At 31.3% G+C, this 18304-nt stretch overlaps 1 protein-coding gene across 2 annotated transcripts; it reads right to left on the reverse strand.

The window, feature by feature from the left end:
• Window positions 1-4438: 4438 nt before the first annotated feature.
• LOC102588783 (serine/threonine-protein kinase HT1-like) lies at window positions 4439-7662 on the reverse strand. Of its 2 annotated transcripts, XM_006346969.2 has the most exons (5): window positions 7490-7662; window positions 7134-7198; window positions 5988-6771; window positions 5249-5704; window positions 4439-4955 (listed from the first exon to the last, which is right to left on the reverse strand). In XM_006346969.2, exons 3-5 carry the CDS (start codon window positions 6747-6749, stop codon window positions 4659-4661), a joined length of 1515 nt encoding a protein of 504 aa, XP_006347031.1. In that variant the 5' UTR covers window positions 6750-6771; window positions 7134-7198; window positions 7490-7662; the 3' UTR covers window positions 4439-4658. The 2 variants fall into 2 exon arrangements, with proteins under 2 accessions (XP_006347031.1, XP_006347030.1); XM_006346968.2 differs by having other exon boundaries at window positions 5988-7198.
• Window positions 7663-18304: the final 10642 nt, after the last annotated feature.

Raw genomic sequence — 18304 nt, forward strand, 5'->3', positions numbered from 1 at the left:
AGTTCATCCATCGTGGTGTTTCAAATATCTTGAATTTAAAATATAGTTAATTATTTTAGTACCAACTTAAATTCAATAAAATTCAAATGTATACGATTAAAACATATTCCATGACTGAAGAGGCTCCGAATGAAACTGAATATATAAATGTAAAGATTATATAAATCTCATAGTATTATGAGCTAATCACATTTTATCTCTATTATTTCCTAAATTACAAAAAAACCATAAATTTCTAGAATCTCGAATACATTAAGAAATATGTGGATACATAGCTCACGGATTACAAATGATATATCACTTAATGGAGGATGTATTAGAGACAAGATTTTTATCACTATTTTAAATAGTAGAAATTTTTAGAGATTATGGTAAAATAAGAAGCTTCATCGTAGTGACAAAGCATGCATACTCCGACACAATGCTTTGGCGATTTCCGATACTGTTTGAATAGACTTATTTTTGGGATGGCAATAGGGCGGTGCAGGGCGGTGCAGGTTGAGCTTAATTCGTAAAAAATTTAATTCGTTTTGCTCCGTCCCGCATAGCAACTCTTTTCACTTTCAACCCGCCCCGCATGAACCCGCTCCGTATAATTTTTTTAATATTTTTTTTCTAGTTATGTTTGATACTAAAAAAAATTCATTTTTTCATTAAGTTGTATTAATTTAATAGGATAGTGACTTAAAATTTTATTTTTTCGAGGTCAATTAGGAAACATGTAAGAAATTGTATTATTTTTTATTGAACCATTTTCATTTATTATCTTGAATATTTTAGTAGCTTTAATGAAATTATCTTAATAAATAATGCTCTATCACTCTTATAACATGTAAAAAGTTAAAATTAAGTTTGAACCCATATAAAATCACATATACCCACAACCCGCCCCGCCCCACATTAATTTTTTTAAAAAACCACTTCAACCCGCCCCGCATCCGCTCCGCCCCACACAACCTTAAACCCACCCCGCCCCGCCCCATTGCCATCACTACTTATTTTAGGTATTTTTAAGTTTAAATAACTTTCAAAATGTTTAGATAGGATTGAAAAGTGTCTTTACACATTTGTTTTTAAGTTGAAAAATATAAGTTGGAAAACCTAACTTTAATTCTTTAGCTCATAAGTTATAAGTCATACTCAATAAGTTCATCCATTGTGATGTTTCAAATATCTTAAATTTAAAATATAGTTAATTATTTTAGTACCAACTTAAATTCAATAAAATTCAAATGTATACAATTAAAACATATTCCATGACTGAAGAGGCTCCGAATGAAACTGAATATATAAATGTAAAAATTATATAAATCTCATAGTGTTGTGAGCTAATCACATTTTATCTCTATTATTTCCTAAATTACAAAACTTGAATGAGCCCATAAGTCGCCCGGGTTTTTATCGTTGGGACACTGTATAGTTAGGCCCAATCTCAGGTATATCATTTGCAAGGAAAATACATACACTGTTAGTAAATGATCTTACGTTTGAAGTAGGGGTGTGCACTACTTGGATTAAATCGAAAAATCAAACTGAATTCTAATTTGAATTGATTTTTTGGATTAATAATTTACTTTGTTTGAATTCGGATTTAGAAAAATGAAAATCGAAAATAATAATAATATAATATATATATAGAGAGAGAGAGGGGTTTAGAATTAAATTGGAGTTAACCATTTTGTCCTTTTTTAGTTATTGTCCTTCATTATGATTTAGTTTATTTTTTATGTTTGGACATCTATAATTGATATACCTTTAAGTATTGTGTTTTATATTTTACTTGTGATATACATATATAAATATAATATATTATTATTTTCAAATTGCAAATATAATTTTGATTATGTTTCTAATTATTGAAATAACCGAATAACCAAGAATAAAACCAAAGCGAAAAGAGAAAAACCAAACCAAATTTATTTTGGTTCGGATTGGATTACACTTGTTCAAAACCAAAAATAAAAATATCCAAACCGAAAAATCAAATGCACACCCCTTTGAAATTTTGATATTAACAGCTGTAAAATTGCATATTCGATATGCTTTATGGCTTGTACGCTTTTGCTCTAATTTTTTGTTTGTTATTATATCACAACACATATATCTATTTATGGGAATATAATATAACATGTGATTTCCACTGAACAAAGAGAAAAAAACGCTTATACCCGCAAAAACATGATATATGAATGAATATATCAACTCTAACAATTTTCAAATAGATTAGGCTCTTTGAATGGCTGAAATGTAATTTCTCTATGTATAATAGGATTGTATTAAATAAAGAATATGTTACTATTTCAAATTCAACCAATTTGATGAATTATTCTTAAAAGCTAACATTAATTACTTTGAAAACAAAAAAGGTAAAGTTAAATTTCTCTGAGATAGTATCTCAGTTCCAATAAAATGTAATTAAGTAAAGTATGACTCAAAATATGACCTGGTCGTAACATTGTTATATCTTTTAAATGGAAAGTACGTGACTCATTTATTAGCCACTTTAATAGATCAAAGAAATTTCAACAAATAATGTTTATGTAGTATTTCGATTGCAGCAGATAGTTTGAAGTTTTATAGAATTATGAATCAACAAAATTATGATTCGCATATTCGACTGAATTTTTTCAATATTTTTTCCAACAAACAAGACGATGTTGACTCTACAAAACAACAGGTGCACATGCTTGGTTTCAAAACTGAATCCAACATCAGTGGGAGTGTGTTTGCATATTGTTTGGTTTCAAAATGAGACATGTTTTGTCTATGTTTCTCGTGATTTTTCGACGATACGAAAGCTTCTAGATACTCTCTAGTTCTAGAGATTTTTTTTTAATTAGTGAGTTAGAAGGATGGACCACATCTCCAAAATCCTCCAGGATCTTTCAAAGTTTCAATTCACATGAACCATGATATCAAAAATATCCAGCCTAGGTAGCATGTGAGCATCAATAGTAACACACAAAACATATATGTATATATTTCACTACTTTTTCCACTTCAAATTGTCAAAAAGGAATCACGTTGCATCTTTACATATTCTAGTAACATTATCAATATCACGGAGACCATGCAAATGATGGTTCATTGAACGTTAAAAAACCAGTCTCATGCACAAACAATAATATAGTTGAACGACGATTCATTATCAATTCACATGAACCATGATATCAAAAAATATCCAGCCACTGGTTTTTGATATATTCTCCAATACAAGATTCATGCACACATACAGTTATATTTCCTTTCGTTGATTAATTAGAAAAGAAATGGATTACGATGCTTTCCATGAACAGGTTCAATTACATGTATAACATGCAAGTGCAACATTAGTAAAGTTCAGTACCAACTTTGTGGTCCTTATATACTTTCTGGAGACACAACAACAGGGATAATAAATGCGCGATATTTAATTTCCATTCAAGATGGAGAGGAGTAGATGGGCTTACATACCTATAGGAAAGGAAAACCAAGTCTCTGCAAGTTGATGAAACAAGTAGCAAGTAATTTAATGTGCAGGATGGCAATCACATTATCTTCTTTCCTTTAAAAATGTACGGAACTATTGGCCCGGGCTATCTTCTCTGACCTGCAACCTGCATAGCAAAAGTCTAGCAACACATGAAGGATGCAAGAGGGTGTTGGCATAGTTGGAAACAAATGTTAAATGCAAACAAACAAGACGAGTGATGCGCCTCAGCAGCACCAATTCATCTTCACATATCTACTATTTAATGGTGTAACAAGTGTGTCCTGTGTCAATTGCAACAATCTCAATTATGCAAAATATGTAATATAGTCCCTAAAAGTTTATTCATACAAGCCTTTGGCAGACAGATATAATGAGTCGCTAAAATAATCCAATGTTAACAAATCAGCTCCTCTAAATCAACATTGTTAACTCTAAAATGATACCAGTTTACCGTGTGGCAGTGTTTCAGTTAATATTACCAATAACAACATGCAAAAGAAGAGTAGAAAAACACATGTCAACAATTAACAAGCAGCATTAGTTATGTCACTAACAATCAGTAGCAGTGGCTTGTAGGTATCAAGCTTCAACAAAATATAAATCCGAAAATCACAAACCATCATTGACTCGAAAATCACTTGAAGCAGAAAGCAGACAATGCATTTCGAGGATCTTAAGCAAGCAATACGCTTGCAATATTGAAGGTAGCAGAAAACTTCAAGAGTAATGTGTAATGCAAGTACAAGCACTATTTTTGTTAATCAGCAACGATTGTCTTGGCTTAAGAATAATAGAGAACCACTCAAAAAGTGTAGAATTTATTCTATTCAGCTTAACCTAGCCTTACCGATGGTGTATTTTGTCTGATGATCATATTTTATTTCACTTAAAAGTACTATAAGTTTATTAGCAATGGTTTTCTGATAATCTTACTTTGTGTACCTATCATGCAAAATTACAAAGGCCTTACCAAGCCTTACAAATGGCACTTGCATTCAAGAACTGATGATCATACTTTGTGTACCAAAATAGGTAAAATTACAGAGGCCACCTCAATGCACACCTACAGCCTAATAATTCACATTCGCTTAATGATGGAACAGAGATATACAACAGTATTTAACCAAAAGAAGTTTAATTACACAGAGACCTGGTAAAACTACAAAAGTCGGATCATCCAGAAAACTCAAGCGAACTTAGGTTTTGGCATGGGCATTGATAAAATATTTTGATGTAATGAAGCATTTTGATGTACATGACCAAGTTTTTGGATCCAATGATGAAGCCCTTTCTTGTGATCTAGACACATCGTCTTCTGAACAAGATTCAGAGTTCCGTCACGAGCGACTGATGATTCAAACTGCTCCAGTACCTTCACAATCTGCCAAAACTCAGGTCTCTTATCTGGTTGCAAAGCCCAACACAGTTCAATTAAAGCTCTCATGGCTGGAGGGCAGTCCCCATGAATAGGTGGTCTCATATTCTGAAAGGTCCCAAAAACAAGTTCTTTTAGGATTAAATATATTCCTAATTCACAGTTTACGAAGAAGAGCATCAAAGAGAGAGGAGTTCTGTTGGGAGGGACGGTGGAGGTCTGGGGGGACATGGGTTGCTATCACACTAAAGTGTTCAGCCATGCAGAAATAGAAGTTATTCATTCCACTATCCAAATGTACGAGCCACAATATAACTGATTATAAAGTTCAAAATGATAACACAATATCACAATAGTTCCAGAAATATAAGAATAAGAAAGTACCAAATGTTGGATCATACCTTGTTTACAACAGCAAAAGCAGCCTGTACTGGTGTCATATCTTCATAAGGAATGGTACCAGACACCATTTCCCATAGAATAAGTCCAAAGCCGTATACATCAACCTTTCTTCCGTATGATTTTCTCTTAATCATCTCTGGTGCCATCCAACGGTAAGTGCCTGGATCATCCACCAGGAGATCACAGTATGCCTCCTCACAAGCAATTCCAAAGTCAGCAATTTTCGGGTGAAAATCCTCATCGATAAGTATATTCTCTGGTTTGAGGTCCCGATGAATAATGCCTTGCGAGTGGATATATTCCATTCCAAGAGCAATGTCCATGGCAAGTGCAATCAATTTGTTCAGGGCTAGGGACTTATGCTCAAGCTTATGCAGGTGCGCTCTCAAAGAACCCTCCGATATATACTCAGTAACAACACAAAAAACTGGAGGTTGTTTGCATGCACCTACGAACTGCATTAAAGGGGTCATGTGAACCAAATCACAAAGAAATTTTATAAGGACAAGAAGTTGACACAATTTCTTTATTGTCAAAAAAATGGAAACTCTAGTTATAGAGATTAGAGGCAAATAATGGAACTAATAGGGCCATGGAACTTTTATAGGTAGGATAACCAGATACAGTTAAAAAAAAACCTATCAAAACAAATCAGATACAGTTAAATATATGAAACAGCAGAGTTCCATATACTTAAAATAAAATGAACCAAACAAGAAAATGAATTCTATTTACTACCTTTATAATATTTGGATGGTGGAGACGAGACAAGAGAGTAACTTCTCTGATAAACTGATTCTCCAATCGAATTCCTAGAGCTCCAATTTCGTCATCATCTGGTACTCTTATAATTTTCACCGCAACAGCTTCATCCTTGTATTTCCCATGGTAAAGCTGACTGTGTGCACCGTGTGCAAATCTTAGCCCAAGAAACAGCTTAGAAAGATCAATTGTATATTCATCAGCCGTTTCCACAGAACTAACCCTCCCAACACCATGATCAAAGTACCTACTCCATGCTGAATCCTTTCGGCTCTTTGATTTGTCATGGAACTTGAATGATGTGAAATGCCGAAGGGGACTTGTATTTGATGGAGATCTTGAACCAGGAGATCTCAACATAGGTGATTTCGATTCCCGAGAATCTTTATAAAACGACTTACTCACAATCTTCTTCTCATGTTCCTTCCTTTGTGGACGCGGAGTTGAAAATCTCTTCTGACTAGATCGAGCTTCCTTAAAGGTATCTGGCACTGATGTTTCTGGATGAGGTGATACAGTCCTATGTTTGTTTGTAGTTGGATTGCGCTGAAGTGGCGCAACAGTTGGCTCAGGTCTTGAATTAAAAGAACCTGTTCCAGGTCTAGTTTTTGCACCAGCAATTCTTCCTGACTGAATAGTACTAATAGGAATAGAAGTCAATCTAGCAGAATCCAACCTATGACAAACCGTATGAGAAAACTTTGTTCTCCTAATCCAAGAATTAACTTCATCATCCATTTCTTCAATCAGCTTACAACACCTGATAACCAATAAAAAAATATGTTCTTTTCCTCCTTCACCTCAGAAAAGATTCAAATTCAAGAATTCTCTTTGCCAAGTTTTCTATTAACAATTTCTTCAAGTCCATCAAAGGATGGTAGTAAATCAAGAAATCAAACTCCAACCTCCATACCCATATGCAGATAAACCATTAATGATCAATCAACTTTATAAACATCAAAACTAAAGCAGGTAAAATCCCAATATCTCTGTAAACTAAACCAAAGATCAAAACTTTTTAACCTCTAACAAACAACAGTTCATCAGCAAAACTATTCAAACTTGTAGACCTACCAAATGCCACTTTCATACCAACCATCAGACATAAAACCAAACTGTTACCTCAAAAAGCAAAACAAACCCTCTTCAGCTCCAAAGTCAAACACCCCACCATCTTCTCTCAAAACCTGTAAGATCCCATACACAGATTAAAAAAATCTGAATACAAGTTTTTATTAAAAAAGAAAAAAACACCCAAATAAAATAACATTAAAACGCATACTTAATTGGCTTAAAGATAAAGAAATACCCATCATGATAAACCCCATTAACCCACCAACTCAGTTAATCATTCCCCCAAATACAAATCACAAATCGATAAAGTTAATCAAAAAAAAAAAAAACACCCATTTTCCTTCAAAAAAAAAGAAAAGAAAACCTTCCCATAAAAACAAGATCCGTGTACCAAACACACTTACCCAAAGGATAATTTCTTAAAGAACCAATCTTTGATACAAACTTTTGTATTCTTGCTTTTTCTTATTTATTTATTTATTTCCACTTTTCTCTCTTCTCTGCCTTAAGTCATCATTAATAATAAATGTAAGAGAGGGAAGAGAGAAGAAAAATCGAACACCCCATTTAACACTAATATTTTTTTTTCATATAAAACTACTAGTAGGGGGCTGGGTGGAGCTAGAAGTATGGTGCAGATTTGGTCAAAGTATTAATTTTTGCTCTATATTAAGAAATTTATTAAATATATATAAATATAAATATTAAATTTAGAACTAAGTTATTAATAATTTAAGTTGCCACTTAAAATTTTAGAACTTTTAAAGTAAATCTTAATTGTATCTAAATATTTAAAAAAGAAGAATAAAAAACTACCTAGTTACTCCAATCTTCATATTATATTTACTATTTTTTTCTATAATTTAGAAATAATTGCATATTATTTCACTAATTAATAATTTAATATCATATTTCAAGTCAGATACATGCCAAGAAAAATAGGTTAGCGAGACGAACGAAAAGGTTGGATACATGCAAAACTATTTGGATACAATATATCTATATATATAACACATAATTTTGCTATCATGCAACCAAAGTTCAAATTCTAATAAGATTAATGGATTAATTCACTCATAAACTAGTGAAATTTGTGTCGTTTAAAAAAAAGTTGCAAAATTATACGTAGGTGTTTTATGTGACCAATTGTTTTACGTAGATGATTCATGTGGACCCGTTTTTATTGCTGACTACAAAAAAATTGGGCCTGGGGTAGAGTGGGCCCTAGGAGTTCGGGTGGAGAGTGGGGCCCATTAGAAAATAGTCAATAAAAGACAGAGAAATAAGAAAATGGGAATAAAGCAATTTAATTGGGAAGAATACAATTGTCACTATCAGAGAATTGAGGTACGGAATAAAGGAAAAAACTCAGATATTTTTAATCTTTTTAAAATCTTTTTCTTTTTGTCTTTCTACTGTTCTTTTTTTTAATTAATATTTATATACGGTTAAATGGTACGGTGTCACGGATATGGAGATTGTGGTTGGATGAGTTGGAAGTAAATTTTTCATATAATATATAATTTTCTTTTTCATTTTGTTTTTGGAAAAAATAATTAATTTTGTTCACAATTAATTTTTAAATTTATGAGAGATTTTTATTTTTACCTATAAGAAATTTTCAAAAGTTATTTTCTTCTATTTACTTTGTAAGTAGTTTAGAGATTTGAATTCGTCAAACATGTGTGATTGTGATTCTTGATCACTTATTAAAGAAAGGATGAAAATAGTTTTTTTAGATCTCGTATGTGTTTGAATTTTTTTTATAAAAAAGCCACGAAACTTTTTTTTTTCTATAAATAACTTTAAAAATCAATTCTCCTTGAAGTTAATAGAAGGTGATTGTGCTGATGTGTATTATTGAAGAAAATAAGAAAAAGGGAAAAAAATTCAAGTCCTTCTTCTTATTTTTTTTAAAAGAAATTCCAGGGATTGATTGGAATAATAGAAAATTATTAGGGTTTGGAAAATAGGTGAAAAAGTCTTTTCTTTCTTGGTTGGTATCCACTTGAAGACATATTCATCGTATATTCTATGATTTCTCTGCTTTTTTAAGTTTTTTATTTTTATGTACAAACTTACTGAGTCAATTTAATAGTAGGTCCACTCACGAATGTTTTGTTTTCTTAAAAAAAAAACTTATTAACAAGAGAATTTTATCAAAACGCATATCATCGAGATATCTTTTTCATATTATTAAAGTTTGAATTCAATATTTTGTATTAAGATACAAGAAATTTCCCCATAATTATCTCACTGTATTTCACTTGTGGCACGTTTAGGGGTTGAAGTATTACACAAGATTCACGAAGAAAATTTAACATATAAAAATATAATTTGTTCAACTAATTTTAATTTACTAAAAATTGGACTAATTTTAATTTATATATAAAAAAATTAGTTAGTACGTTGGTCAAACTTACCCATGAGAAATCTTATCAAAATAAACTTTAATTTTTTTATTTTATTTAAAATAATATACAGTCGTAATGAAGAAAATATATAATTTTATGAGGTACTAAAAATTACAAAAGAACAATTAAAACTTATTTAATTTAAAATTGAATGAGTTGGACTATGACCCGTATTTTAACCTTTTTATCCAACTTATTTGAGTCCAAGTAATTTTTTGAGCTAATCAATAAATGCTTAATTGTTAACTCAACATACGGTATTTTAACTTATCTAAATTCAATTCAACTCGCTCATTTAACACGTCCATTAACTCACTGACTTGAAGGAAACTGTAGAAATATAAATTTAGGAAGAAAAAAAAAACACAACCATAAAAAAGGAGAAGAAGACAATTAGAATATGTTAGGAGGCATTAATCATAAATATCCGTTGTTGTCTTAATAATAAATCAAATTATTTGTCTTCTTCTCTTTTAGATGGAACATGTATGTCTCTTAAATTGTTCGATGAGACATTTTGTAATCAAAACCATACAAAGGAGACAACACACACACATATATATAATTTTTTAACCCGAATGGATTACCATCCATTCATAATGTTCATTGGGTGTACTGAATGCTGTTAATGGATGGAATCTCTTGTTAATTTTATTTCTTCTTTATGTCTCTTTCTTCATGACGTAAGTGCTTACGTTTTATTTTTGTCGATTTTGACTGCCTACATCTCTGCTGTCTTGTATATATATATATTTCCTCATATTATCTTTCTATATTTGGTGTATTCTCAAAATAATTACATTTATTATTACTACACCTTGATCTATGCATTAAGTTTAGTTAGTTTTAAAAGTAAAAATCAGCTTACCGTCTTAATTACACTATTCAGTTCAAAATAATTCGATGTGTAAAAGCATCAAAAACTTGTTTTTCTAGATTATTATTTATCATATATCATATACAAGATATACTTGTATTTTAAATTTTTAACTACTAATAAGTCACTACAAAAAATGATCGTTAGTAACAATTACTCCCTTTGTCCAACAATTGTTGTCCATTATTGACCTAGCACGCTCTTTAAGAAATAATAGATAATAGGGGTAATATTACTATTTTATCCTTTGATTTTATTAAATTTAATGTTTTGAGAAATGTGTTAGATGATAAATAGTAATTTAATAGCAAGGGTAAAATAGACACAAAAGGTAAATTATCTCTTGATTTTATTAACTGATCAAGTATTGTTGGATAACTATTTTTAGTATAGTGGACAACTATTGTTGGACGAAGGGAGTAACTAATGACAATACCTTAATTATATTCTTCTAGAGGCAATAAACACTCTTTGTAAATGTCCTTAAAGTCTATAACGACATAGGATCTAATGACAATTAACTAATGTCGGTAAGACTTTAACAATTTTTGTTAATGTGCATATTTATTACCTCTAAAAACTGTTTTTTGGGTAATGAGTATATACTCCCTCTGTCCCTAATTACTTGTCCATATTTCTTTTTTTAATTATCCCTAATTACTTGTCTATCTTGACAAATCAAGAAAGGACAAATTTTTTTTACCTATTATACCCTCAATTAATTATTTTGAAAAAGATAGAACTTATTGAAAATCTTAAGTTTTTAATTCGTCCACTTCATAATTAATATGGGTAAAATGGTAAACTCACTATGTCAATCATTGTTTTCTTAATAAGTGTGTCAATTCAAAAGTAGACAAGTAATTGGATACAGAAGAAATAATATATAGTATAGTATAGTATATTTATTGATTTATTATATAGCATACACTAGCTAGCTAGGTATGTATAATAAGTGATTCTGAAACCCACAGGGGTCGTTTGGTAGAGTGTATAAGAACAATGCAAAATAGGATGCATTAGTAATGCTTGCATTAGTAGTGCTTGCATTAGTAATGTCTGCATTAGTTATACAAGCATTATTTCTTGTACATTGTTTAGTTTGATGTATTAGTAATAATAAATCTTGCATAATTTCTATAAAAAAATATATGTTTACAAAAATACCCTTCACACTTTATTTATTTGTACACTTCCTTTGCAACAAAGTTCTTTGCTAAAATATCAAAAAAAAAAAAATCTTTCCTAAAACGTCATTAACTCTTCTTCTTTTTTTCAAAAATAATATTAAATAGTTGTACTATTGCGTCAAAATATATTTGTGAAATTTGGCTATTTTTTTAAATTAAATTTATTGTCACAATAGTATAAATTTTGATTAAACTATATTGAAATTAGATTTTTTCTTTAAAAGATACTTAAAAGGCCATAAAGCCTATTAAGACACGAGCAAATTAAAAGACACTGAAAAGCAAATCAAAATAAAAACAAAAACTTATGACAACAAAGAAAATGAAAAGACTTCAAGGGTAGTTTTGTAATTATTTAATCTAATGCAAGTGTTAATATGTTATGTATTACTAATACCTAAAATTTCTTGGTATTAGTAATACACAATAGAGTGTATAACTAATGCATTAGTTATACATGGCATGAAAAAGTGTACCAAACAATGTACTACTAATACACACACCTAATGGATGCATTATATTTTCTAATACACTCTACCAAATGACCCACAATGTTTCCTTTTTCGTACATTTTAAACCCCACCATGTGGTTAGGGTCTTAGGGAGGTACAAAACCAAACATTTGAGCAGGACAATTCAAAATTGTTATTTGTGAAAAAAATAATTCAAAATTTATACCCCTCAAATACATTTTAACGAATGAATTGTGATGTGATGATTGAGATTCCTTCGTTTTTACGAGTCTATGTGAATGCAAAAAGAATTGTTGGAAATGTCGTCTACTCGTCCTCATAAATGGGTCCTGCAATAAACAAATTTAAATTAATAGAACCTCAATGAAAATATCAAACAGTGAGAAACGAATAAAAGAGAAAATTCAAAATTGATAAGTATGGAATTTATTTATATTCTCTACATATCAAGCTGCTATTTTTTTAAAATGTAATGTCCTAGTTCCATATTTGGAACGTTAGTTAGGTGAATTAATTATTGACATGTCATGGACGGTCATTATTGATCATTGAGATGGTGATTACTCCTTATATTTTCATTGAATTAACTATAGATATAAATTTGTTTGTTTATGTTAGTCAACAACTCCCTAATACATTAGTAATATCTCAACATTATTGCGTTGAAAAAATTATCCATAACGTAACCCCATCCATTATTTTCGTTTAGTCAACTAAATTGTAAATAATCAAAAATATAATCATCAACAAAGCATTATTGTACTTGATTTTGTCCAATATGTGAACGTTTAAATATATGAAAAAGACTAGCTCATGCATGAAAATGGTCCAAAATCATGTAAAAATTATTTTTTCCTATCCACTACAACTAATGTGGTTCTCAAATACTCTCTTGTACGGACTAGCTAAAAATCCGAGTTTGAAGCTTAGATGATTACATTATTTTAATTAATTGGTCTTTATAGTCATTCGATTTTGTTTTATTTTTCAAAAGTAACTTAACTTTGTACTTGACCTCCACAATCACTCAACTTTGACAACTGACAACTAAATAGTTGAAATTAATATTTAGTTATTGAGTTTTCGTCATTTTAACCTGACTTATGCCTCAAAAGCTAGTTTGGTGAAAGGAGAATTGCCCGAACATTATAAGAAGCTTAAGAATTTTTTCCCCATCTGATGTGGGACACTTTTCATCAACAACTGCTGCAATATTCAATGAACTACTAATTGTAAAATTTAATTTTTAAAACCCTTTTTTGTCAAAAAAAAAAAAAAAAGGGACTATATGTTGCCAATTAGTAAAATGGGATGTTGCATTTTTTCCAATGTATTTGAACTCAAGAATTTAGGGCCAGTTTTGTTTAGTTGATCCAAATATCAAGTTTGATTTGTGGGCTTTGGAGATACACTGTATCAACGTTTTTAGATTAGAATAATAAAGCCCAAAACATACTAGAAACAATTCTGCCATACTCCACGGGCTCACTATAATTTATGGAAAAATTACCTAAGAGCTTCCATTACCGAAATACACAACTTATCTTAAATTTTCTATCATTTGAAAAAAATTACAAAATACCTATTCTCTACGATTCTTGGATATATCACTTTATGCGATGTATCGATCGGATACATCACTTTACGCGATGTATTGGGACGTTGAGGATGTATATATTGGGATATTGAGTGATGTATCTGAAACCGAGACGCGATATATCGGAATGCTGGGATGTATTCGGATTCCACCAAATTTAAGGAATTTTTGTAATTTGGAAATGAATAGGGATAGAACATAATTAGCTCTTAGCACTATGCGATTTGTGTAAAGTTCCCATAATTTATTTGAGAAAACCCCTATCTTCTTTTTTCCTCTACGATCTTAACATTTTTAGCTCCACTAAAAAAATTGAAAAAATAAGTGAATTTCTTACTTATTTAAATGATTGAAAAATAATAATAATCTCAAGACAAAACACTATAACGGTGGGATGTAGTGGGGAGTGGGGTAGGGGGATGGAAGGGGTTAACATGGTTGAGGGAAGGGGGTGGGGAGAAATATTGAACTCGTAATGTCACTTATGTAACTATTGTCTTCCCTACTTTGATTAAGAAAAGAAGAAGTTATTTTTATCATTCTTAAGGAACTTGTTTTCCTAGAGAAAATATTTTATCAACCAACATGAAAAAATAAGAATTTTTTTCTTCATTACCAAACACATCCCACCAACTATATACTAATAAGTTTGTAATAAATACTCACATAATTAGCGAATAATCAGTTTACATATATTGATTATACAATAATTAGGCGACTTCGGATTTAATCTATTTAGTATTTACTTAACTAGTAAAAATTCTTGAGAAATAATTAAGACAGTGAGTACATATTTTTTTTTTGTTTAATCATATTTTAGGAGGCTAGGAGCTTTGAGTATAGTTGAGATTTACGCATTATTAAAAGGAGAATAGTGTATATGTGTTTTTTAAGTTGTGTTTAATCAACTTAAGCTCGCAGTTTTATCTAAAACATAATTAATAAATACCTACCAAATCCCTTAATTTTTCTAGGTTACACAACTTAGTGACCGTTTGGATTAACTTATTTTTAGGCTCTTTTGACTTTTAATTAAGTATTTATTTTTTTTAGTTTTGGAGGTGTTTGAAAAGGTTATAAGTGTTTTACAATCATAAATAAGCTGTAAATTAAAAAATTTGGAGTTTTTGCGTTTATTAATTAGTTGTTAAAATTGGATGTTGTTAGAAATATTAGGAGGAGTTTGAAATTAAAATTTGAAGTAATATGGACAAAAATTGAGTTAAATTACTTGAGGTGCGAGAAAGAAGATAAATTTAAGTATTAACAAAATATGAGCGCACAAGCTCATGACTATCGATGAATTCAAGCTTAAGAGAAAATAGAGAAAGAGAACTTTATTGATCATAATGGTTTATACACTCAATTGTAAAGGAGAACATTAAGCTGAGTCTTATAGCATAAATCTACGAAATATATTCTAATTGACTTCTAACTAGGGGTGGCAATTTGAGCCCATAGAAATGAGTCTATTTTGTCTATATTTAAAGATTTGGATCACTCATATTTTAATTTGTTAAATATGGGCTTCAAACGATTTTAAGAGTCTCTACAAATATGATCAAAATGGGTTAAATATGGGCATCCATATTGACCCTTAATAGATCACTTAGTATTCACTTCCACTCAAAACTCTTAATTGTGCTAAAAAAAAATAAAAAAAATATTAATTTTCAAAATTCAATAATTTTTTAAACTTAATTGAAAAAACAGTTTTTTTTTTGTTTTTGGAAAACAAAAAAAATTTAGGGGTAGGTTTATGGAGGGGGGACGCCCTTGGGTGGGGGGTGCCCGGGGGAGGGGATTTTTTTATTTTTTTTTTATATTTTTTGAAAAAACAGATATTTTTTTATTTTTGGAAAACAAAAATAATTATGGGGTCGGTTGGTGGAAGGTGGGGGGGGGGATGTAAAACCCCGGAATTTTTTTGAGCTAAGACTCGAACCGTTCTTCGTTGTGAGTGAGATTTTTGCAACGAATTTAAAATTTCTTGAGTATTAAGGTCACTAGATGTAGCACCTTGAGTTCCAAGAAGAAAAGAGAAAAGCATTCGAGTCATTCTTAAGTTTTGGGTCAACTTCAAACGACCATAACTCCTAGTACAAGATGAGTTAGGTAAGATATAAGATAGAAAATTAAATCCCTTCGAGTCCTCTTTCCAACGCCACCGAGTTTGCTCAATTCCGAGCTCTAAGTAAAAAGTTATGACGGAGTTACTAACGTCGCTCAAACCTGGCAGCAGCTCTGCGATGGCTCCGCGTTACGGAGCCAATACGGACCTCATTGCCTGGTGAAAAATTATTCCGACTCCCAGCTCATTTAATTATTTCTTTAAGGGAATTTTAGTCCTAAAAACCTTTAGGAGGTCATCGAAATTACCCTAAGCGAGTAGAAAATCAATTTTCTTAAATAAAAAACCCTCTCATTCACTCCAAAGATTCTATGCTAAAAAATTCAAGAAACGCTAAGGCTAGGGTTCATCTCTCAAGATTTTCCTTCAAGTGCTGCAAGAAGATGGTTCTTTCAGGTATGTAAGCTTCCATAGTGTTGGGTTTGTTCACCCATACGCCAATCATGTTAATTTCAGCTTTGAATTCGTTCTAAAAGTTGAAGCTTTGATGTTCTTGTTATGTATTCATGAATTTGCTTTCGTTCTTGAATTGGGTTGAGATTGAGGAGTTCTTGAGGTTAATGTGTCGATTTATAGAGGGGCTAGAGTTAGATTCTAGTGTACATGTGCTGGTTATCTGAATCTAAAGAAGGGTTGAGTAAAAGAATTGAATTTAGGGATTTGGGGTTAGAAAACGAAGAAGAGAAAAGTCGGGCAAATCTGGCACGTGGCTCCGCGTCGTGGACCTGCCTCCCCATTTCATAAAGTTGTCTTCACGTCGCGGCGAGGTCACAAACCTCTTTGCCTCAAAAGTTATTTTGCGACCAATTATTTTACTGCATCTCTGCGTCGCGGACTAACTTCCAAGCAGTGAATTTTTTTATTTTTTCTCATGTTTAGATATCTAAAATCAATCCTAAACATCATGAGATCTTTCCTATCACAAATCACAACCTTGAATCCATAATTCAAGTTCAAGGTAGAGTTAAGAGTTAAGTTTTTGAGAATTCTCTCGAACATTCTAAGAAAGTCCTTTAAGTCCTTTTGAGGAGTCTTCTACAAATTCTAATAACTTGGTTCAAGACTCGAGCAAGTGAGTATCAGAGTGAGAAAAATGTATTCATGAGTCTACCTTGTCATCATGAGATCTTTCTTATCATGAACCATAACTCTTGAATTCATAATTCACATTCAAGAGAGAGTTAAGAGTAGAGTTCAAGAAAGCCTTTGAGTTCAGTTGTGAATCCTTTGAGATCAACTATCAATTTGAACTAAGTTTTAAGGAAGTAAGTCAATGAATAAGAAGAGTCGTATACATGAGTTCCATATAGTTATGTAGACCATCGAGTCGAGTTGTTTCATGCCATAATTTCTCATGAACTTCGTGAGTTGAGCATCTTTCAGAAAAGTGGTATATTCAAGTTCTAAGCCTTTAAGTGTTGAGATCCTAATCCCTTTTGAGAAGTATCTTTAAGTCCTTGAGTTGAATATTTCATGCTCATAATTCCGCATGAATATTATAAGTCGAACAGTCTTGAGATGAGAAGTATCTTTGAGTCATTGGGTTGAGTAGTTCATGCTCATTGTTCCGCATAAACTCTGAGTTGAGCATTCTTGAAATGAGTAGTATCATTGAAGTTCTTGAGTTCCAAGTATTTGAGTTCTATCTATGGTTATTGAAAACCATGCATTGAGTCGTGCATGTCCATAATTCGGCATGAACCATATTTTAAGAAGTCTTTTACAAACGTTTTAACTGTTTTAAGACTTAAGTTTTGAGTTCAGTAAAGAGTAAAGTTGAAGTTCTTTTCTTCAAAAAGTATATGGGGACTAAGTATTCCCAAAGAGATTTAAAATATTTTCACATTTAAATAAGAACGGAAACTGAGATTTCCAAAGAGCCTTCGGGCTAGTTTTCAAAAAAGAGTAATCGCTTTCTAAATAAAGCAGGAGGGGAAACTTTGATTTCCAAGATTGCCTTTGAGCTAAGTTTTTGAGCATTAATCTCAAATCACAAAAGAAGTATGTTTTTAAACATAAAGAGCTAATATAATGTAATATTTTTAGGAGTAGTATTGAGCACCGATGGGGAAGAGTTCATACAACTATCAGCCCCCTTAAATCATGTAGTCATCATGGATAGAAAAGGGTCATACTTTTAGATGAATCTTTTTCGCATAGACTAGTGGATCCACTTAGTAATTCAGGTCCTATACATTTGGCCAGGTATAAGATGCGTTGGCAGCGTGCGGAAGATCGATGTATCATCATAATAGCTCTTATATGATGGTTGTCGGTTAGAGAAACTCCCACAACAGTATTTGCATGGTTCCTCAAAGGATTCTGCTTAGTATGAATGGAGGTATGTGACTTCATTCATGCATTGCACAAGTAGACTTTGAGAGGGAGCATGGTATGTCTTTTATGATATTATGATTTTGAGTTAACATTATGTTTTAAACAGTTTTCCTTTTCTTTATATTGCACTTGTTTTAAACTGCTTTATATTGAAATGAGTTTAGTTATGTTGAGTTGAGTTGAGCCAGGTAAGTTCTTCA

This window comes from Solanum tuberosum, unplaced genomic scaffold (assembly GCF_000226075.1).
Source record: "Solanum tuberosum cultivar DM 1-3 516 R44 unplaced genomic scaffold, SolTub_3.0 scf00083, whole genome shotgun sequence".
Taxonomy (NCBI): Eukaryota; Viridiplantae; Streptophyta; class Magnoliopsida; order Solanales; family Solanaceae; genus Solanum; species Solanum tuberosum.

What these genes read in the sequence shown, in the direction of transcription:
- LOC102588783 (XM_006346969.2), bottom strand. Translation starts at nt 6,749, where the DNA reads ATGGATGATGAAGTTAATTCTTGGATTAGGAGAACAAAGTTTTCTCAT. An exon ending in ACCATCCAAATATTATAAAG is followed by an intron (nt 5,705 to 5,987) that starts GTAGTAAATAGA and finishes CCTTTAATGCAG; the next exon opens with TTCGTAGGTGCATGCAAACA. An exon ending in CTTTTGCTGTTGTAAACAAG is followed by an intron (nt 4,956 to 5,248) that starts GTATGATCCAAC and finishes GGGACCTTTCAG; the next exon opens with AATATGAGACCACCTATTCA.